At 41.2% G+C, this 24526-nt stretch overlaps 1 protein-coding gene across 4 annotated transcripts in view; it reads right to left on the bottom strand.

Annotated features, from left to right (window-relative positions):
- Positions 1-24526, bottom strand: part of LOC144694038 (zinc finger FYVE domain-containing protein 16-like) — a 96590-nt gene that overhangs the window by 49631 nt on the left and 22433 nt on the right. For 3 of the 4 annotated variants that reach the window (XM_078564394.1, XM_078564409.1, XM_078564401.1), the window contains exons 4-5: positions 24162-24261; positions 8337-8519 (exon numbers count right to left, since the gene is read on the bottom strand). In XM_078564394.1, the coding sequence (XP_078420520.1) occupies positions 8337-8519; positions 24162-24261 (283 nt within the window). The remainder of the gene's footprint in view (positions 1-8336; positions 8520-24161; positions 24262-24526) is intronic. The other variant, XM_078564417.1, reaches the window with a different exon arrangement.

Genomic DNA, 24526 nt, shown 5'->3' with positions numbered 1-24526 from the left:
CAGAGTTGTGGTGCAGCTCAGCTATGAATTAACTGAATGGTGGAATAGGCTCAAAAAGTTGAATGATTTACACCAGTTCCTATGTCTGATAATTCATTGTCTCACGTACATAGAAAGCTTATCTCAGAAGGTACTAGAGGATATTCACACAGCTATCTTGCAGAAGGGTTTGGCAAAAATCAGCAAGTGAGTAAAAGTTGAAATTTTTTTTTGAAACAAAAGCCCAAATATCTCCTAACACTTCACATGCAATTACTTTCAAGCGTAGTGATTGCTGATGAGCAGAAAAATCAATGCTAATACTTTGGTCCAGAAGTGTCTGAGACCGGGTCTGCCCTTTCAGGTGAACATAGAAGATTTCATGGCACTATTTTGAAGAGGAGCAGTGGAGTTATTGCTGGTTACTTGGCCAACATTTATCCTCCAATCAACAGCAAAAAACAGTATATATTTGTTATCACATTGTTGCTTGTCGGGCTCTGCTGGGCTCAAATTGGCTGCTGCATTTCCTACATTAAAACAGCGGCTACATTTGAAAAGTTGTTCATTGACTGTAGGTGCTTTGAGAGATCCTGAAGTTATGAAAGGCTTCAAATAGAAAGAGCTTTCTCTATGGGGTACCAATCACTGGTGCTACGTAGACAAGTGTAGCACCCAATTTGGATATAGCAAGATTCCGCAGTTAGTCATGATTTTTTTGTGGTGGTGGTAGAGGAAAGAACACTGCTCAGAATATCAGGTGAACTGCCTGCTCCAGGAATTTGGAAGTCCATTTCAACAGGTAGTCGGGAATATGGTTTGTTTCATCCAGATGATGGCGCCTGAGAATGTAGTGGTTCCTCAACAATTCTTTGTCAACACAGATTTTGCGCTCAAGGATGGTGTTTATTTCAATTCAAGCTTCATTTATCGTTGAAAATTCATTCAACAAAAGCATCAACAGTGTCAAGTGGGAACAATGTTAATAGATGAAGTGCCAAAAGCAAAAACAGAACTTCACTTTTCAGAGCTGCATTTAAGAAAAGTCACAAACAGATGAAATTCAGGAATGTCAGTCAGACTTTGCTGAAGATTGTCATTTGTCCATAGGATAGTATTTAATTCCTTGTTCAATGTTAATCTGTTCCAAAATGGCACTCCGCACGCAGAAGGATGAATAATTTAATTTTAAAAATAAAAATGTTAAAGTTGAGGCTAATATTTTAGTTTAAATTTGCACTCTAATGTTGGAAATCATTAATTGAAACCTAGTATAAGGACTGTGGTTTCCTGAAAGTATTGTAGTACACTTCCAAAAAAAACTTACACATCAATATAAAATTAAGTGATGTTCCATCTACTATATTATAATTTTCACATCATGGGGAGGCGATGGTATCGTGGTATTGTCGCTGGACTAGTTAACCAGGGTAATGCTCTGGGGACCAGGGTTCTAATCCGGCCACGGCAGATGGTGGAATTTGAATTCAATAAAAGTCTGGAATTAAAAGTCTAATGATGACCATGGAAACATTGTCGATTATTGTTAAAAACCCATCTGGTTCACTAATGTCCTTTAAGGAGGGAAATCTGTTGTCCTTACCTGGTCCATGTGGCTCCAGGACACAGCAAATGCCTTCTGAAATGGCCTAGCAAGCCACTCAATTGTAATAATCCGCTACAAAAAGTAAAAAAAAAAAGAAATTGGATGGACCACCCAGCATCGACCAACAGCAATCGCAGCCGTCGACCCTGCAAAGTCCTCCTTACTAACATCTGGGAGTTGTGTCTCATGAGTTGAAGTCTCATGGCATCAGATCAAACATGGGCAAGGAAACCTCCTTCTGATTACCACGTACCACCCTCCCTCAGCTGATGAGTTAGTACTGTACCATGTTAAACACAACTTGGAGGAAGCACTGAGGGTTGCAATGGCGTAGAATGTACTCTGGATGGGGGACTTCAATCACCAAGAATGGCTCGGCAACATCACTGCTGACCGAGCCCTAAATTACATAGCTGCTAGACTAGTAATACTAATACTTTAGTCCAGAACTGTCTGAGACCTGGACTGCTCTTTCAGATGAACATAAAAGATTTCATAAAGCTATTTTGAAGAGGGGCAGTGGAGTTATCGCTGGTTACTTGGCCAATATTTATCCTTCAATCAACAGCGGCAGGTGGTGAGGAAACCAACAAGAGGGAAAAACACACTTGATCTCATCCTCACTAACCTGCCTGCCACAGATGCATCTGTCCATGACAGTACAGGTAGGAGTGACCACGGTTGTTGTAGAGATGAAGATAGAATACCCTCCATCTTGTTTGTGGCACTGCCCCTGTGCTAAATGGGATAGATTTCGAACAGATCTAGCAACTCAAGACTGGGCATCCATGAGGCACTGTGGGCCATTAGCAGCAGCTCAAACACAATCTGTAATCCCATAGCCCGATATATCACCCATTACCATCAAGCCAGGGGGTCAACCCTGGTTCAATGAAGAGTGCAGGAGGGCATGCCAGGGGCAGCACCAGGCATACCTAAAAATGTGGTGTCAACCTGGTGAAGCTACAACACAGGACTATTTGCATGCCAAACAGTATAAGCAGCAAGTGATAGACAGGGCTAAGCGATCTCACAACCAACAGATCAGATCTAAGCTCTGCAGTCCTGCCACATCCAGTCGTGAATGGTGGTGGACAATTAAACAACTCACTGGAGGCGGCAGTTCCACAAATATCCCCATCCTCAATGATGGAGGAGCCCAGCACATCAGCGCAAAAGATAAGGCTGAAGCATTTACTAAAATCTTCAGCCAAAAGTGCCAAATGGATGATCCATCTTGGCCTCCCTTAAGAGGTGCCCAGCATTACAGATGTCAGTCTTCAGCAAATTACATTCACTCCACATAATATCAAGAAATGGCTGAAGACGCTGGATATTGCAAAGGCTATAGGCCCTGACAACATTCAAGTTCTTGTACTCCAGAACTTACCGCACCCCTAGCCAAACTGTTCCAGTACAGCTACAACACTGCCATCTACCCAGCTATGTCCTGTACACAAAAAGGACAAATCCAACCCGGCCAATTACTGCTCCATCAGTCTACTCTTGAACATCAGTAAAGTAATAGAAGGGGTCATCAACAGAGCTATTAACCGGCACTTGGTTTGCAATAATCTGCTCACTGACGCCCAATTTGGGTTCCGCCAAGGCCACTCAGCTCCTGACCTCGTTACAGCCTTGGGTCAAACATGAACAAAACAGCTTAACTCCCAAGGTGAGGTGAGAGTGACATCAAGGCCGCATTTGACAGTGTGCGCCATCAAGGAGCCCTAGCAAACCTGGAGTAAATGGGAATCAGGGGGAAAACTCTCCGCTAGTTGGAGTCATATCTAGCACAATGGAAGACGGTTGTGGTTGTTGGAGGTCAGTCATCTCAGCTCCAGGACATCACTGCAGGAGTTCCTCAGGGTAGTGTCCTAGGCCCAACCATCTTCAGCTGCATCATCAATGACCTTCCTTCCATCACGAGGTCAAAAGTGGGGATGTTTGCTGATGATTGCACAATATTCAGCACCATTCGCGACTTCTCAGATGCTGAAGCAGTCCATGACCAAATGCAGCAAGGCCTGGACAACATCGGGGCTTGGGCTGACAAGTGGCAAGTAATATTCGCACCACAAATGACCACCTCCAGCAAGAGAGAATCCAACCATCGCCCCTTGATGTTCAATGGCATTACCATCACTGAATCACCGACTATCAACATCTTGGGGGTTACCATTGACCAGAAACTGAACTGGACTAGCCACATAATTACTGTGGCTACAAGAGCAGGTCAGAAGCTAGGAATCCTGCAACGTGTAACTCACCTCCTGACTTCCTAAAGCCTGTCCACCATCTACAAGGCACAAGTCAGGAGTGTGACGGAATACTGAAACAAAAACAAAAATTGCTGGAAAAACTTAGCAGGTCTGACAGCATCTGTGGAGAGGAAAACAGTGTGTGATGGAATACTCCCCACTTGCCTGGATGAGTGCAGCTCCCACAATACTCAAGAAGCTTGACAGCATCCAGGACAAAGCAGCCCTCTTGATTGGCACCACATCCATAAACATTCACTCCCTCCACCACTGACGCACAGTAGCAGCGTGTACCATCTACAAGATGCACTGTAGGAATTCTCCAAGGCTCCTTCGACAGCACCTTCCAAACCCACAACCACTACCATCTAGACGGACAAGGGCAGCAGATAGATGGGAACACCACCACATGGAAGTTCCCCTCCCAGTCACTCACCATCCTGACTTGGAAATATATTGCTGTTCCTTCACTGTCGCTGGGTCTAAATCCTGGAACTCCCTTCCTAACAGCACTGTGGGCGTACCTACACCACATAGACTGCAGCGATTCAAGGAGGCAGCCCTTCTCAAGGGCAACTAGGGATGGGCAATAAATGCTGGCCCAGCCAGCGAAGTCCACATCCCATGGATGAATTTAAAAATTTAAAAATTTCACATGTTGCCATTTCTATGGTATTTACTATTGGGAATATTTTCTGCGCCTGGTTTTCATATTTCAAGTACAGTTTTACGATACTTTGCAAAAAAGTAAAATAGCAGACACTCGTCCTGCGGCCATTTGTAAACGGCATTTTTAGGCAAAAATTAACCAAAAAAAGAGGAAATTATTACACATGGGTATGACAGAAGTGCGACTCAATAAAAATCTCAATTTGCAAAACTCCCAATTTGTTTATTAATGTCCTTCAGGGGAGGAGACCTGCACCACTACCCAGTCTGGCCCACATATTCCTCCTGTCCCATACTGCACAATGGGCCCTCCATCATCTTCTCAGGAAACATAAGATAGTCAATAAGTTTTCCTTTGCTGGTGTTGCCACAGCGAGAATACAAAAAAAAAATCAATTTACAAAGGATCCTAAAATCTCCAAAAGACACTACCTGCTTACTTTAACAAGGATCAACATTTAGATTATTAAGCACCCCACTGTACTCAACTTTGCTGTGTATAAAGTGCAAATTATTTGCTAGAATGGTATTGTGAGAACACATCTTATGGCTCTTTGTTAGCATTAAACTTCATTTTTTACTTATGAGACTGCAATATGAAATTGAGTTGTGGCACAACACACCTTTCATCACTCCTTAAAAGACCCATGCCACTGCGAGGGAATCAGTTCTATTGCATCTTTGATGTTGGTGCAATTTGATGTTTTGCACGAGAGGCATAAACATGCAAGATCATCTGATGAAAATGGCCTCACATCCCTAATTAAGGTGCATCAATTGCAGTGCAACTTTGCAATGTGGTATTTTGCAAACATGCAGTGTACACACGCAATCTGCAATCAGTTGAAGATGAATGAACCCTGAAGTGCTTGCCTGTTGGGTCAGAACCAGATCAGGCTTGGCTGCAGTTCCACAGTCAAACAGTTTGCCAACACTCATCGTGTAAACAATTAAATGCACATTGTAGTGGAGCACTGCTGCTGGTAATTGGACCATAAAATTGACAAGTTCTCACATAGCGCCAATATAGAAAGTACCTTTACAATACAGGTAAAAATGAGAAAAGGTAACTGAGCATAGTGCATCAGTTCTATCAGTGGAAGTCAAACTTTAAAAACAAATTTTAAAAGCTGCTTTAAATTTCCTTTAACTTATTCTTTCAAGTTAATTCAAAAACTGACACTATTGAGCACAGACGCAGGTCCATTAAGCATGCATCAACCAGCTTTGCTTTACCAGAACAGGCAGCAGTGCAATCAGAGTTTGTGATCTTATCTGCCCAGTTGCACTGCTCTCAAATGCTCTCCAAGTCTCTCTCCTCTTTTAAGACTATCCTTTAAAACCTACCTTTTTTTTTAACTAAGCTTTTCATCTTCTGCCCTAATATGTGGCTTATGTGGTTCAATTAAAAATTTTGTTTGATAACAGTCATGTGAAGCACGTTGGGACATTTTGCTACATTAAGGTGCTATATAAATGCAAGTTGTTCTCCCTTGGTATACTTGGGCAAAGGTTGCTCCATTCAGAAAACAGTGAAAAGTTATACCAAGCCAATGTTTCAAAGGTCAATTAAGCTAAAGGTCTTGAGTACAAAATCTGATTTGATCGTGGTGTTCCATCTACTGGAAATTTTATCTAACCAGATATCAGAACTCCCCAAATCTGGTTCAAGGGATAAAGCAGTACAAGCTATTAAGCCCCATAGCTTGACACCCTCTCTTTACTGAGTGAGCTGGAAGCAGAATGGGCAGCTTCAAATCCACTTCAGTATCTCAGGGTTAGAGGGCAAGTGAAATGGATATTGAAAACAAATATTTGCCAGAGTTCATGCACTAATTGTTATCTAATCATCCCTGCAGTACTTGCCTGTCGGGTCAGAACCAGATCAGGCTTGGTTGTAGTTCCACGATTGAACTGTCTGCCAACACTCATTGTATAAACATTGTAGTGGAGGACTACCACCACGAATTAGACCATAAAACTGACAAGTACTCATACAGAACCAATAAAGTACCTTTAGGTGCTTAGCAAAAGGAGGGGGGTGGTGGTGGGAAGAACACATAAAAATGAGAGAAGGACACTGGTTGGCTCAATAAGTTACACATAGATTTTTTGATAAAGGCCAGTCATCCAGGTTCAAAACCAGCTCAGGCAGATGATATCAGTCACCTGTCAGTAGGCCATCAGGATCCTATTTAACATCACATTAATCATTTAGATCACCATAATCCAGTTCCTAATATATGTAGGCCTACAGTACAAAACTGTCAGGAATTGACAGTTTCACTCAAAAAACACAGGATGGTTGATGAAATAAGTGGGGAAAAAAGACACTGATGCAATAGAGGCACTTTTGTGATATTTCAGAAGAGATGCACAGTTGGGAGCATCACTATGCAACTGATCATACTTGGTCAAATGACAATACTGGATGCCAAACATGAAAGGTTTCACTGGCAAGCACCCATCACTTTGCAAGAGATCATCAAGAATTTTTTTTAAATGCATTTGGACATGCACCAGGTCAAGGTGGGAGACTTGGAAGTGAATTAAAATCAACCAATATTGGAAACAAAACTCAAAACGTTAACTATGTTCCTCTCCGCAGATGCTGCCAGACCTGCTGAGTTTTTCCAGGTATTTTTATTTTTGTTTTTGCTTTTATCTTAGTATTTTATAGAGAATGCATTTACTCCCCTTGTGTTTATTGATGCTGAACTGGATGTAAGATAACTCAGTACAATATCTGCAAATCTTTCTAAGCTGGAACTCAGAAGCACATATTTTCCAGCACACTTTTTTAAAGCTAGCCTGTGTATTAAAAGCAAGAAATGCAATTCAAATCTGAAGCAGCAAAATTATAATACTCTTCCTTACATTTTCCTCTCTTTACTCGCATGAGTCATTGGTTGCAAGGAGCCTGCATTAGATGATTAGAGGCCATGAAAGATGGGAGTCCATTAGGCGTAGAGAAAACTGGGAGAGGAAATGCCTAATTTTCAATTATTTTCCATGGAAAGTCAAAAAGCCTTCTGGCATTTTTTTTTAAAAACGGGTAACCTAGCAAAGACGAGAATTCAATTTTTGGGAGACGATGGTAGAGAATAGGGATATGTGGTTATATCATATCTTTCTTTGTGGTATGATGCTTTATGACATCAACCAGATACAACACATTATCTCTCCATGAAATATATTGGTGATGCACGTCTATGGATTTTAAAAATGAGCATCTAATTATTTATCTCTTCACTAAACTTTTATAACTGGAAGATGCAATATGTGAGCATGCTATTTGTTCACCATTGGTTGAAATTTAGCTCAGATCAATTGGATGAAGGTTTCCCTCTCTTTGCTGATCATAAATTGAACTGTCTCAAACCATAACTAAGTGATAATGGACAAAAAGGCCACCATAATTTGCCAATCACACCAAGGATGTAGGACATGGCTGGTGATATGTATAAATTCATACTGGTACAGTAAAGGAATTCTCTTAAGATTGGGGCTGAAGGAATTTTCCTGGATCAGTGATTTGCTTACTCTGAATCTGGCTGTACTTGCCCTGATCTGGGAGTACTTCAAGCTGACACTGACTGATGCAAGTGGGAAGGAAAACAAAAAAAAAATGTTCCATTCTTAAGTAACAACATGCTATTTGAATAGAAGATTCCCCTCCCAAAGAAATATAAAATTTCTGCATGTAATGGCTGTAAAAGGTATTCTCAACAGCATACTGAAACGAAAACCAAACAAAATTTTCACAGTATCTGTTTCTACTAGGCAAATAAAATGAAATCTAATAAAACTAAAACAAATACCTGTGCTTTCGTTTCTTGGGTGTTTTAGTACCGAGACTGGTACCATGACAGTGGGGGGAGGGGAGTTGAGAGTGCCAGATGCCTGAGCTTGCTGCAGAGGTGGAACTGTGGAACAATATTCTGATGGGATATTAGGGTTAGGGCTTGGACCAGTTGGACTCATCATTGTCTTAAATGCTTGAGCTGCAAAAGACCAAATAACATGCGCTGGTTTATGAACAGTTGACCTGAAACTACCCAACTCTTTCCAAAATCACTATGCATGATGCTTCAAGCAGTTGTTCACAGTAATGCTTCAAATCACCAACATAGGTGAAGTTAAATTCATTCAACGTCTTGAATTCTGAACCTGTTTCAAATGGAAAATGGTACACACCCTTTAGGTTCCACATCAATTGCCATCAGATTTGCTTTTCTTCCACCCAGCCAAAGTCTAACTTTCATGGCAAACAAAGTGAGAAATATTTTGATAAAGGGTTTAAAAACTGCTAGTTAAAAAAGCTTACTAAACAGCCCAGTCTTGCACCACAGGTTGTAGCATTTATAATCCAGCAATTTAGCACCCAATTATCATATTTAGATTATAATGTAGTCAGATCATTCCAAAATTATTTTGTACAATTTTATAACCTAACAACTGAGTGTTAATCATGCTAATGATATACATGAGCTTACAAATAATATATTTGGCTGAATATATCACACAAACATTTTCATATTTTTTTTCCTCAGCATAACCGCAGAAAGAAAAACTTACATACTTACCAAGAGGAGGAATAAGTATGAGCTCCACTTTTTCCCCCAGTTTCTTTCTTGCAGAGCTAGGGAAAATTGTGACCATTTACACACACGAATGATTGTGAAGTTCATTTTCTTTCTTTCTGTCTTCTTTTTTCTATCTTCTCATGATTCTCAGTGCACTCCAGTTCCAAGGGAACCAGAAACCATTTGTTGACATGTTGCTCAACTTTGGAAGCATTGCAGCAGTCAGTTGTCGTCATCCAACACCCACTTTGCTGGGTTCTAGAAAAAGGTCACCTCAAAACATTAACTCTTCCTATCTCGACAGATGCTGTCTGACCAATTGTATTGGGAAGGCAGTGGCATATTGGTATTTTCAGCGTAGTAGTATTCCAGAGTCCCAGGGTAATGCTCTGGGGACGTGAGTTCGAATCCCACCACAGTAGATGGTGAAATTTGAATTCAATAAAAATCTGGAATTAAAAGTCTGATGATGACTACGAAGCTATTGTCAATTGTTGTAAAAACTCATCTGGTTCAATAATGCCTTTTAGGGGAAGGAAATCTGCTATCCTTACCTGGTCTGGCTTACATATGACTCCAGACCCACAGCAATGTGGTTGACTCTTAGATGCCCTCTGAACAAGGGCAAATAGGGATGGGCAGTAAATGCTGGCTTAGCCAGCAATGCCTACATTCCATTAATGAATAAAAAAAATTTACAAAATTTTCAATTAATAATCCACTTTGTATGAGTCATTGAATAAATGGAATGATGGCTAATTATTTCCCCTACTTAGTGCTAATGGGCAATAGGTATCGACATCATGACTGCCCCATCTGAGATCAGCTAACAGTGGAGAACCAGGATAGTTGATGGGGGCCTCCTGGTCTAATTGAATACTCCACGAGGCAGTACACTCATCCAGGGTCATCAGTAGAATCTAGAGTTTATTTTCTGAGACAAAGCTTCAGTGTTTCCAGATTTGAAAAGCTAGTGTTAGAAACTTTAAAAAAGAGCTAACACACTTTTTTCCCTATATGACAACAGAGATTTTACTTCAAAAATTCAGGAATGTAAACCTACTTGTGTATTGTCTTCCTTGCACACTTGGATGGACTCATTTAAAAGGTTTCACTTTTATTTTTCAAACATTTACTGGGCCCCCACTCTTCTGCAGCAAATTTCAGCATTTCTAAGCTGAATGTCCTTCAGTCACATGATTTCCATGTTCACAGGGGCAGTGACTTTAATAATGTATATTCAAAATAAAAAATAACTCACTTATAGCCAGTTATTTAAGGCAGAATTAAGCTGCATGACAACGGAGGTGTGGGATTAAAAAGTGCTCATCAGCTAACTCGTTAGAAATTTGATTTTCACATTAACCCTTTAAAAAGATTGAATATTAGGAATTCTCAAAATTTACTGATCCCAGTTTAGAGTCATGATGCACATCTTCTGTGAAAAAAGGTCTCCTACAACGTTCAATTGTGATTATGGGATAAATATGCCAACGTTCACTTTAGGAAGCAGTTTATCAATAACTCAAGTAAAACTATTGACTTTAATCATAAAATGCACAACTCCTAAAGAACTGGGTGGTACAGTGGTTAAACATTAACATTTCACCTCTGGCATTTGGGTTTAAATGCTTTTCAAACTGGTGAAATTGAAGTCTCTACCACTTTTTTTTGGGAGTGCGTCAGCAATTTAAATACACGTTGTGAGTGCACGGTTGCTTAAAGGGGCCGATTTGTGCACAGCCTGCATGGGGCCAATCAGGGCGCTTCACTGGCACGCACTTTGGAGGATCGTCACAGTCAACAGTAAGACCAATGTGAAATGAGTTCAAGCATTGCCAATTAAACCACCCGCGCACAAAACTGCCCCAAATTCTACATTAATTCTCAGACGCTCATTCCGGCCTCAGTATGTTTGGATATGGCAAGTATAATGCTTGCGCTTGAGCTTGCTGGGCCATCAATTTTTACAACTACAAAACTGTCTTATGATGGCACCTTCAAGGAAATTAGCTGATCTCAACTGTGAGCTGGGACGAAAAACAAATTACTACTTCTGCACACAACTATTGGAGAGGAGAGACTGCAAGTAAAGACAAAGGGGTATTTTTTCCACTTTCATATCAGCAACTACTGCAATTTTGAACCAAAAGTGAAAAGACACTCTAGAGCGAAGTGTTTCTCTTACAGTTCTGACGAAAATTCCTCCTGTATCATGGAACATGGTGGAACCTCAACCAACACAAGGTGTTGTCCTCAGTCAATGCACACCTCGCTTGTATAATAAAATATTGCAATACAAAGGAGTGTTTGGATTTACTTGCTTTGCACTGGCAGCCAAAAAGAACTACATGGCTGAAAATCTAACAGCCTAAGATATATCTTGTATTTGGATACCAATTTGGAACTCTCTAACTTAAATACTTCTTAAATGAACAGAAGTCCAAATGTCTAGTTTTGTTTCAATTTGGCCAAAATAGGTTAATGTCTGAAAAATTAGAAAAGATTGCATCCCAATAAACACATTAAAAGTAACTTTTGTTGTGAAAATCTGGTTCATAATTCATATGTTTTAGGATATAAATTTTAGTTTAGGCTGGAGGTTGAAGTGTTATATGTATGATAAGTGGACATCTGATTGAGAAACTGATTGATAAACAACCCTGATGCGAAGGCAAATCATACAAGCCTAGGTTTAATTAACCTGTGTTTGACTTACAAGGTCAAAGTTGATGGTTAAAAAAAAACCGTTTGGAACTAGAGATAGTTTAGTTAAGTTGCATTTGTATTTGTGGGGGTTAGGAATAAGCTATAGCATTAAGTTTAGGTTTTAGCTTTAAGTTTAATTCATATTTTTCTATTTGCGGGTTCAAAAGATGAAAACTGGGATCTAGTTTCATTTTTGAGTGGACACAGCAGGTCTAAAGCTTTGTTTGTGTATCTGCATTTTAATGAGGTTTTACGACTCTTGCGTGGGTTTAAGGGAGTTAAAATAAAGTAGAGAAAAACTGAGCTGTTGCCTAGCAACAGGAGCCTACATAGAGAAAGGGAGAAACAGAAAGCAATTTTAGTTCAGTTGGAAGCAGCTGCCAGAAGCTGGATGCAGGAGAGGGAACTGCAGGAAGCAGGTTCCAAAAACCAAAGAAGAAAGTCCCCAAAACCAGGGAGTGGAATGAGAAAGGTCCCAAGAGGTCAGTTAAGTCAAAGGACAAGGACAGGAATCTGGAAAAGGTCCTATTAAGTGAAGTTAAGTGAGAGGAGCAGAGGAAGATTCCAAGCTTAAAGAGAGGAAGCTGCAGGACGCAGACTTAAAGCAAAATAGGATTGCGAGAAGCCAGGAGATTGTCAGGTTAGTGACTCCTTACTATGGGCATATGAAGCAGTGGTGTTCTGTTGGCACAGCTGAGCATCTGAGAGTGCATGGAAGAAAATTTGAATGGATGCAGCAATCCCAGGGAGAGGAACTCCGAAAGGAGAGTTCGAAACCCTGGAGGTGGATCTTTGTGGAAAGCATCCAAGAGAAAGTGTCGTTTGGGTGAAGATTCCAAAGCGGATGCTTTGAGAATGGAGATTGGAAACCCTCGTGTGAAAGATAGAGTTCAGTGAGACCGGTTGGCACACGGTGTGGCCAAGCATCCGGGGGGGGGGGAGTTGATGAGAGGTCCATGCCATCTGTTTGGGGTGGCATCTGTTACTTGGTTTCAGAGTGTGGTGTATCTGATCACAGGTTACCTATTGGTTTACATGGACTGTGTGCTTACTATGAATATTAGAATATAAGATAGCTTTTGTAACTTGTGTTATTCTTATGAATCTGTAAATATCTGTAAAGGTATAGTTGTGGGTGAAGGAATATTGTAATATAGTTCATCTTTTGTTTAATAAATGTCTTATTCTTTTGTTAAAAATTCATCAGCTGACTCCTGTGATTTTGTTCAGTAGCCACCCTCCACGTTTCTAAGCAAAAGATAAAAGTTAGAATCTATCAAGCCGGGTTCCACCCTGGGATCCGACTTGTCCAGTAGTAACATCAGCTGGAATCATAACAAAACAAACAATGGATGTCCCATTTCTGGACCCCTGAGTAGAGCCAAGATATCTATCGTTATCTCCATAAAAAGCTGAAAGCTAGTAATTCTGGGAAAGAGGGTGTACAACTCCATTAGAGATAGAAGTTATTCAAATGGGTTGCAGAATCAGAGCTGTCCTGAAGGTAATATAATTTGGTTGCATTTTATGATTGAACTACTCCAAAGCATGCTACGTTGCCATAGGGATAGTGATTCAGGGTGGAACATTGGTTAGAAGGTTCTTTTGTTTAATTTATCTGTGTGCTTGCTGACAGAAACAAGCAGTTCATTTGGGAACAAAGGCAATTGCAGCTTTGTTTTGGTGCAGACTGCACCTCACCAGGTTGAGAAAGCCAACAGCAGATGGCAGTCAGTTAGGCCTGCACTTCAAGCAGAGAAATACTAACTTCATCATACAGCATGTGGAATGTTTGGATTTTGAGGGAAAAGCAGCTGGAAGATTTGCTCTAGCTTGCAGCAAGTGAAAGAAATCTAAAGTAGTCCTCACAGAGCTTTTTGGCAGAGAGCGGTCAATAGTGTTAGTTTAGAAATCTGTCGCAACCCAAACAAGGAGCTGAGGCATCCACAATCATGAGGTCTGTAATGAAAAGGTAGAGGATCAGAGCCAAAAAACTAATGGAAGGGCTCCCTAAAAATCTTACTTCAAAGAATAGCTGGAACACGGGAGAGAAATCAAAGTGACTTTGGAGGGGGCTGATTCGTCATCAGGAAAAGTGAATGAACTTCAAGATTTCCTAAGATAAGGGAACTCTTGGGGGGAGTAAAGGATGGAACCCAGTTAATAGCATAAGCAGTTATAAACTGGAGTGTTAGGTTAATAGTGCTTGCTTTGTTTAATTTTTTATATACAATAGAGCTTGTTTTTGTTTAAAAACCATGAAATCTTGTGGCGTAGTGATTTAAGTGATTAACTTCCCCCCATCCAACATTCTCAAAATGCCCTTTAACTCCTGGAGCAAGCAACGTGTGCTAAAGGATGGTAAACATAGGCCTAACAGGATGCACTCCTCAGAATTGTCTGCTGTGGTAAGCTGAACTTGATATCACTGCTACATGTGCACATTTCTAAGCAGAGCTACTGGATAGCAATCAGGAGAGGTAATCCTACCTGATCTTTCTTTTCTGCAACTCAAAAGATGTTGAAACCAAATGCAGAACTCCCACCACCAACCAAGAAAAAAAAATCAGGTACCAGCATAGACCAGATAAAAGTCCAGGAGATTTTCTGGTTAGTACAACTCCAACGCACAACACAGTGCACTAACACACAGGCATAATTTTGAACAAACATTGGGCTCTTAGTCTATAGTCATGTTGCCTACTGTTCTAATCCACATGATGTTATACTGGCAGTTAGTCCCAGTTGCATGTTTGAGTTTGCGTAGTGCTATAATTATATATAATTAGCGGAAACAGTGGCAGAGTGGTATTGTCACTGGACTAGTAATCCAGAGACCAAGGGTACTGCTCTGGGGATCAGAGAGCCAGAGTAATGCACTGAAGACCCACCTCGAATCCCACCACAGCAGTTGGTGAAATTTGAATTCAATAAAAATCTGGAATTAAAAGTCTAATGATGTCCATGAAACATTACTGATTGTTGTAAAAACCCATCTGGTTCACTGCTGTCCTTCAGGGAAGGAATTCTGCCATCCTTACCTGTAACTCCAGATCCACAGCAATGTGATTGACCCTTAACTGCCCTTTGAACTGGCCTAGCAAGACAGTCAGTTGTATCAAACCACTAAAAAGTCTAAAAGGAATGAAACCGGATGGACCACCCGGCATTGACCGAGGCACCAGAAACAACAATGGCAAATTCAGCCCTGTTGACCCTGCAAAGCCCTCCTTACTAACATCTGGGGCTAGTGTCAAAATTGGGAGAGCTATCTCACAGACTAGTCAAGAACACTCTCAAAATTGTGCCTTGCAGACAATGTCCCAGGCACCACCATTACCATCCCTGGGTATATCCTGTCCCACCGGAAGGACAGGCCCAGCAGAGGTGGCAGCACAGTGATTTACAGGTGGGAGGGAGTTGTCCTGGGAGTCCTCGACATCGAACCTGGACCCCATGAAGTCTCATAGTATCAGCTCAAACATAGGCAAGGAAACCTCCTGCTGATTACCATGTGCCGCCACACACCCACCCACCCGACATTGTTAGAAATGCAGGTCCTTTTAAACCAGGACAAGCTTCAGAGTGAACTGAAAGCAGGTGATGCTCACTGAACCCTGTACTTAACAGCTAGGTTTTTCCCCAGTAGGGTAGGGTTTGCTTCTGGACAAGGAAAGGGTCCAGAAGGGAAGAGTGGAAATTGGTATTTGTACTGAACTATAGTTTAACAATAAAACAGTTGTGATTCACAGAATATCTTCTGCTGCCTGATTCAGTAAATAGATATCCACCTATTAGACAACACCCTCAGCTGATGAATCAGTACTCCTCCATGTTGAACACCACTTGGAGGAAGCACTGAGGGTGGCAAGGGCACTTCAATGTCCATCAAGAGTTACTTGGTAGCATCACTACAGACCAAGCTGGCCAGGTCCTAAAGGACATAGCTGCTATACTGGGTCTGCAACAGGTGGTGAGGGAACCAACAAGAGGGAAAAACATACTTGACCTCATCCTCACCAACCTGCATGCTACAGATGCATCTGTCCATGACACTATCGGCAGGAGTGACCACTGCACAGTCATTGTGGAGATGAAGTCCCATCTCCACATTGAGAATACCCTCTGTGTTGTGTGGCACTACCACCGTGCTAAGTGGGATATGTTTCGAACAGATCTAACAACTCAAGACTGGGCAACAATGAGGCACTGTGGACCATCAGCAGCAGCAGAATTGTACTCAACCACAACTTATAACCTCATGGCCTGGCATATCCCCCATTCTATCATTATCACCAAGGAGATCAACCCTGGTTCAATGAAGAGTGCAGGAGGGCATGCCAGGAGCAGCACCAGGCATACCTATAAATGAGGTGTCAACCTGGTGAAGCTACAACACAGGATTACTTGCATACTAAACAACATAAGCAGCAAGTGATAGACAGGGCTAAGCGATCCCACAACCAACAGATCAGATCTAAGCTCTGCAGTCCTGCCACATCCAGTCGTGAATGGTGATGGACAATTAAACAACTCACTGGAGGCGGCGGCTCCACAAATATCCCCATCCTCAACGATGGGGGAGCCCAGCACATCAGTGCAAAAGATAAGGCTGAAGCATTTGCGCCAATCTTTAGCCAGGAGTGCCAACTGGATGATCCATCTCAGAATCCTCCAATGGTCCCCAGCATCACAGATGCCAGTCTTCAGCCAAATCGATTCACTCCATGTGATATCAAGTAACAGCTGAAGGCACTGGATACTGCAAAGGCTAGGGGCCCTGTCAATGTTCCGGCAATAGTACTGAAGACTTGTGCTGCAGAACTTGCCGCACCCCTAGCCATGCTGTTCCAATACAGCTACAACACTGGTAATTAGGGATGGGCTACAATTTGGGATGGGTAATAAATGCTGGCCTAGCCAGCGACACCCACATCTTGTGAATGCATAAAAAAATGCTATAAATTTGTCTCATGTTAGAAAAACCCCAGTTAACTAAATATTGAAAAATTCAATACAGCTTTTGTTCTAAGTGCTTTAGCATTGCTGTAAAAAAGAGACATATATAAGCTTTGTGTCTTGCATTCATCTGGACACATCACAAGAATGCCTATAAGGGGAAAACAACAATTTATACTGTATGTGAAGAATGTGCTGATTGGTTGACAAGTAGCGTTGCCATGGAGAAAGTACCAGTGATGGTCACTGACAATTATCTGTCAAGATTGACCCTGATTGGTCAAGGCAGTGCCCTGAGGAATGAGTCAGCGAAAGGCTGTCACCTACTTTATTTAGCTGAAACAGGTATAATGTGTGTACATGTTCTGTCTGCAAACAGGGACCTGTGTATTAATATACGTAGCTTCCAGTACACGCAAATGCGCCACACTGCGAGCCCGACTAACAACCAAATTGGCCTTCAACATAATTCTTAGCACACGGAGGGTTATTTAGCAAATGTTGTCCAAACACGGTATCACATCTAATGTTGGACACTGTGTGTTGAGTTTTGCAAACATGGGCAATGCCTTGACCAATCAGGGTCAAAGCCTGGTTTAAATTTCAAACAATGCTTGGCAGTTTACTGTCCGTCACCATCATTTGTGCATTTTCCATGGCAATGCAACTTGCCAACAAACAGCACTATTTACATACAGTATAAATTGTTGTTTTCCCCTTATATTGGTATTCTTACAACGTGTCCTGATAAGTACAAGACCAAAAACTTAGACATCTCTTTTTTTCCAGCAATACTCAAGTTCTGTGCCACCAAACAACTACTTTAGCATTAACATGAAGATGGATGCTATTGTTTTTAATATTTTGGGAATATGGTGGTATTCTGTAAAGAAGGATGTGTGTGGGTCCATGATTAATTAAACTGGGCAGGGCGGTGGGGTGGGGGTGGGGGGAAGAGATTCATAGAAACAGCTTGTCTGTGAGAGTTGAGAGATAAAAAGGTAAAGGGGTTAGATGCACGCATTTGTAATGAGAGGCTAAGGTGAAGTTGGATTTATAAGTAAATAGGTTGGGTTTGAAATCTGCTTTATAAGTAGGGACTTGACTTCTCAGCTGTTAAATTTCAAAAAGGAGTTTAGAAGTAACAAGGGGCTTCTACAACTTACAAACGTTTCATAAGTAAACAAGGGAAGGTTATTAAATTTCATTTGACTCCAAAGTGAAGGCAATGGGAAAACATAAAAGATTTTTATATTTCGGAAAAGTTGAGTTCAAAGAGGTGCTTAGAAAAATGTAATCCAAGATGAAAGGGGAAGATGATATTTAAGGAAAGGTGTTTAGCGAAGTTGTGGGTGGGAGGGGAGATGTCCTGATACCAGCCCTGTGCTGAGAAAAGGTGTAAAATCTGAAACAGCCATCCAGTCAAACCAAAAAAAATCTTTGTTTCATTATGCGGGCTGTTTCAGAACTTGCTTGGATCTCCATGCAGCGTGGAAGAGAGTGAGAAGCTGTGTGAACTGAAGTGACAGCAGTTTTTGCCTTGGGTAATGTTGCTGAGATTTTTAACTCCCAGAATCCAAAGGGAGCTGTTGACAAATAGTTTACTTGTGTTCCGACCAAGTGAGTTTTTTGCACGATGTTTTGTAAGTTTTTTTTTAAACTATGTAGCTTTAATCTTGAGAAGTATTTTTTCTTGTTAATAAATCTTATAAATTTAAAACCCTAAAAGTGTTACAGGGGTTCTATGCTTCTGGAATCAGTAGCTTTTTACCTTGTTTTCAAAATGCAAAAAAACGTAAGACAAGTTTCCCACTGGGATTTGGCTTGCTCAGCAAATAACATCTGCTGTTGTTTAATTGTCCACCGCAATTCACGACTGGATGTGGCAGGGCTGCACAGCTTAGATCTGATCTGTTGGTTGTGGGGTCGCTTAGCTCTGTCTATCACTTGCTGCTTATGCTGGTTGGCATGCTAGTCGTCCTGTGCTTCACCAGGTTTACACCGCATTTTTAGGTGTGCCTTAGTGTTGCTCCTGGCATGCTCTCCTGCACTCTTCATTGAACCAGGGTTGACCCCCTGGCTTGATGGTAATGGTAAAAAGTGGGGGATATGCTGGGCCATGAGGTTACAGGTTGTGTCCGAGTACAATTCTGCTGCTGATGGCCCACAGCACCTCATGGTTGCCCAGTCTTGAGTTGCTAGATCTGTTCAAAATCTATCCCATTTAGCAAGGTGGTAGTGCCACAAAACACGATGGAGGGTATCCTCAATGTCAATACAGGACTTCGTCTCCACAATGAATTCAAGGCACGCATCTCGAAATTTATACAAACTGCAAACAAGTTATGGCAGTTGTTTCAAGTTTCCCTTTGCGATTTGAACTCAGCATTAACCATTAACTGTGCCATAAAAATTGAATAAAAATCTGGAATTAAAAGTCTAATGATGACTATGAAGCCATTGCCAATTGTTGTAAAAACCCATCTGGCTCAGTAATGTCCTCTAGGGAAGGAAATTTGTTGTCCTTCCTTGGTCTGGTCTACATATGACTCCAGACTCACAGCAATGTGGTTGACTCATAAATGCCTTCTGAAATGGCCTAGCAAGCCACTAAGTTGTATCTAACCGCTACAAAGCCTCAAGAAAGGAATGAAACCGGATGGACCACCCGGCATCAACCTAGGCACCAGAAATGACAACGGCAAACTCAGCCCTGCAGACCCTGCAAAGTCGTCCTTACTAACACTCGGGGGCTAGTGCTAAAATTGGAAGAGCTGTGTCTCAGATTAGTCAAGCAACAGCCTGACATAGTCATCCTCACGGAATCATACCTTACCGATAATGTCCCAGACACCACCATCCCTGGGTATGTCCTGCCCCATCGAAAGGGCAAACCCAGCAGAGGTGGCAGCAGAGTGGTATACAGTGGGGAGGGAGTTGCCCTGGGCATCCTCAACATCAACTCCGAACCCATGAAGTCTCATGGCATCAGGTCAAACATGGGGAAGGAAACCTGCTGATTACCATGTACTGCCCTCCCTCAGCTGATGAATCAGTGCTCCTCCATGTTGAATATCACTTGGAGGAAACACTGAGGATGGCAAGGGTGCAGAATATACTCTGGATGGGAGACTACAATGTCCATCACCAAGAGTGGCTCGGTAGCACCGCTACTGATTGAGCTGGCCGAGTCCTAAATGACATAGCTGCTAGACTGGGTCTGCGACAGGTGGTAAGGAAACCAACAAGGGGCTCTCCAGGCATTCAGCAATGGTGATACAATCAAGCAAGATAAGCAACTAATCACATTGCAGCATTCTCACTGTCAGCAAACCAGGAATTTCAAAGCACTGATTATCCTTCACTTGTAATATAACATTAGAGAGAGCAAAATAAGGCAAGAGTAAAAGTATAAAAAGGCAAATTCTCATTGAGTTCGGTGATTTCTAATTGATGGAAATATGCAGGGGCTTCAACAGTACACCTAAGAGGAGCACTGACAGCAACTTGTGAATTTCCGTGTTTAACTGCACACGCAAGAAATTGGAGCAAGAGAAGGCTATACAGCTCTTGAGCCTGTTCCACCATCCAATGCCATGGCTGAACTGATCTTGGCCTTAACTCCACTTTCCTGCCTCGCTCGACTCCTCTGTACCTTCTGTATTTAACTGCTGTATCCATAAGTTGCTGTCAGTTTCAGAGGAGCAAGGACAACGGATGGTGATGGTTTCACCATTATTACTCTGCAAAACCCGGACCAAATAAAATGAACACCATAATTTGCAACTCTTTCCAAAGCAGTACAAATTATTTGTAAAACATACAAGTTAATGCATGCTTAAAATATCCCATCTTCAATAAAACATAAAGCATTATTCTTTGAACTCAAATGTCACTTGATAGTTTAATAGGAAGCATGCAAATTTTTCAGATGTCCATTTCAATTGTGGAAACATTGCTCGTGAGAGAGAATTTGAGAGGAGGTACTGGTGGTCATAGATCCATAGACTTGTCAAATACTGCAAGTGAAGTTATGAATATCACAAACAGTGTACTGGCACAACACTCGTTCAACTGAAGTGCTTTCTCCACCACACTGCCCATAAGAACATTTCGTAAGAAACAAAAGCAAAAGAAGGCCGTATAGCTCTCACGCCTGTTCCACCATTCAATATCATGGCTGAACTCATCTTAGCCTCACCTCCACTTTCCTGTCTGTTCCCCATAATCCTCAGCTCCCCTACAGCTCAAAACTTGTCTATCATAACCTTGAATATATTCAATGACTCAGGCTCCACAACTCTCTGGGGTAGAATTCCAAAGGTCAACAACCCTCAGAAGAAATTCCTCCTCATTTTGTCTTAAATGGTTGGCCCTTTATTCTGAAACTGTGTCCCCTAGTTTTAGATTCCACCACAAGGGAAAACAACCTCTCAACATCTACCTTGTCAAACACCTTCAGAATCTTTATGTTTCACGATCACCTCATTCTTCTAATCTCAAGTATGGGCCCAACCTGCTCAACCTTTCCACATAAGAGAGCCCCTTCATCTCAGGAATTAACTTAAGTGAACCTTCTCTGAGCTGCCTACGTATGAGTATATCCCTCCTTATTTGATGCCAAAACTGTATGCAATGAAAAGACCCGAAAGGGCCAAGATTCCCCCACCCTTCGCTGCTCCTATTCCAGTTATTACCTTACAACCTTATCCTTTTCACAAAAAAGGATGATTCACATTGGATAAAATTCCTCAATTTATAGGAAGTCATCAGTACCTCACCTCGGTGCTCTAATTTCTGACCATATGCAGCAAGTGATAGGAATGGAAAGAACAGCGGAATCATTGAATCAACCAGGACAGGAGGAGGCCATTAGCTCCATATCATGCCTGCGCCAGTTCTTTGAATCAGCTTATCCAATTAGTCCCACTTCTCTGTTATTGACTCATAGCTCTGCAATTTATTCTCGTTCAAATATTTAAACATACAAGTTGGATGCTTAGCATACAAAACATCTTGCTAGAAGCTGACTACCCATAAAACTGACCACGCCCCGCGCTTAAATTAATCACCACTATGAGTTACAGCTCATTGCACCTGTTTTTGGGTCTTCAAAAAGGTTCTTAAAATTCAATGTTCTTTTAGGCAATAAGGGCATTAATAGGCATGTTTAAAAGCTTTTAATATATATTTTCTAATTTGCTAAACAACTGACTACTGTACAATATAACTGGTAAGTGCTTCTGCATAAAATCACTTTCAGTTGTTTAAAATTGGGTTAGACACAATTAGTTGATTAGAACATATGATTAAAAATACTTATTTTTGTGATAAACACATTTTCAACTGTATTGTTAAAATTGAGCCAAGGTTTCACTCAAATTTATCAAGGGACATTTTCAAAGCAATTTTGTTCCAAATAACATTCCAAGATGCTGTTTGATCGTAGTGGTTCACAGCAGATTTATGTTAGCCATATGCAAATTTATTTGAGTGGATACTTGACGCACAAAAAAAATTTCTCAGAACTCTGAAACTGGAGGGTAATTTCCACCCAAACCACCAACTGCATCCAAAGTGAAACTCCAGACAACGGTGTAGAAGAAACCACAATTTTGCTGCATCACACCACTGTGCTCTTTAAGTGAAAATAATTTTAGATAAACATTGGAAGCTTGAAAAAAAAATACAGAAGTGAAAGCTAGAGCCAGCATAAACATCTGTGGCAGATATGTTTGTGCTCATCAGCTGCTCTGCTTTTTAATTGCTATACAGACAGAAGGCACAAGACAATACAATCTCGACCATTTCCAGCAGTGCTGCATTAATTTTCTGTTCAGCACTGTTGGTTGGTATTTTTGCATGGATCATAAGCCCATTATCCTCCAAAATCCACACGTGCTTTCTGGTAAATGGATAACAATTAGGTAGGAATCTTGTTCAACTTTCCTATTCCCTTTCCTGAAACAGGCTAAAACAATGTCCCACAATCATCCTAGTTCAAGAGCAATAACAGCACACAAAAAGTTGGAAAGCATAAATCCACTTGTGCACAGCCACTGACTTCACATCTCAATACCTTTTGTTTGTGTATCCCATAAAAACTCAAGTTGACCATTTACTTCACATACAAAGTTTAAAGTTGAGATTCTTTGCAGATCACTGACTTAAACATATTAGACTCATATAACATAAAAACATTGAACATATCAGAGAGTCATATTAGACTTAAAACGTTAACTTTTTCTCTTTCCACAGATGCTGCCAGAAGCGCTGAGTTTTTCCAGCACTTTGTTTTTAATCACTGACTTAAACGTACTATCTTAGTCGCACTACCAAGTTAAGGTTTTTGTAGAGTTTTTTTTAAAAATTGTAATCCATTGGTTTGGACAGTTCTAGTGCTAGCTATTGAACAGCTCAGAGCCTATCGCAGGTTTTGTTGCCACTATGCTAAAACATTGTAATTTTATTTGTTGATTGGCTCCCCTTTTCTCCCTTAGAGTCAGAGTTAAACAGCACAGAAATAGGCCATTCAGCCCATCATGTCTGCGCCAGCAATCAAGCACCTATCTATTCTAATCCAATTTTCCAACACTTGGCCCATAACCCTGTATGCCATTGTGTTTCAAGTGCTCTCTAAGTACTTCTTAAATGTTGTGAAGGTTCCTGTCTCTACCACCCCCTCAGGCAGTGTGTTCCAAATTCCAACCACCCTCTGGGTGAAAAAATGTTTCCTCAAATTCCCTCTAAACCTCCTGTCCCTTACCTTAAATTGACGCCCCCTGGTTATTGACTGCTCCGCTAAGGGGAAAAGTTTCTTCCTATCTACCCTATCTGTGCCCCTCATAATTTTGTATACCTCTATCAGGTTCCCCCCCCACCCCAGCCTTCTCTGCTCTAAGGAAAACAACCCTAGCCTATCCAATCTCTCTTCATAGCTGAAACACTCCAGCCCAGGCAACATCTCGGTGAATCTCCTCTGCGCCCTCTCCAGTGCAATCACATCCTTCCTATAGTGTAGCGACCAGAAGTGCAAACAGTACTCCTGCTAACTAGCGTCCTGAAGGCACTACCGTGAATGGTTCAATTGCCAGGTATATGTCACTACAATGCCCAATTCTTGTTTCTTCATGAAATAAGCCTCATTAAGTTAGTGCTAGCACCCTATTTGATCAGAGATTCCCTGGTTTGTCCTGATCTCATGTTCACACATCTCATTTTAATAAGCAGTCATCAGGACCAAGAACCAAGAGTTATCCTCCTCCATACAATAAAGTGATTTTCCCTGTAGATGGAAGGAACCCATCCAATAAAACAAAAGCATTCTTCTAACTAATGGATAATCAAGCTTAACATTGCAAAAAGACATTAAAAAAGTTTAGAGCCGCTTACCTTTCTGTATGCTGCTATAGCAGACAACACAAACACGAGCTTCCTTGTTCTCCAAATACTGCAGCTTACACTTTTGATTACAACAGGCAGCACAGAAAACCTAGAAAAGTGATTGCATCAGTGCCATTGTTAAAACAAATAGCACAGTAAAAACAAAGAACCACACTTGTTGTTTGGCATTTTTAAGACATACGAAGTTAGCAAGTATGGTGGACTCCAAAATAGAAAACTCCATTATTACATTCAAAGTCAATATTCAACTTCAAATTATAATAGAAAGTGCATAAAAGAAAAAATGTGTGAAGATAAGAACATAGGACTGTAGAGAAGGCCATTCGGCCCTTTGAGTCTGCTCTACCATTTGG

The sequence above is a fragment of the Cetorhinus maximus genome, chromosome 2 (assembly GCF_964194155.1).
Source record: "Cetorhinus maximus chromosome 2, sCetMax3.hap1.1, whole genome shotgun sequence".
Lineage (NCBI taxonomy): Eukaryota > Metazoa > Chordata > Chondrichthyes > Lamniformes > Cetorhinidae > Cetorhinus > Cetorhinus maximus.
The sequence above is the reverse complement of the archived record's forward strand: the minus strand, read 5'-3'. Positions and strand labels throughout refer to the sequence as shown.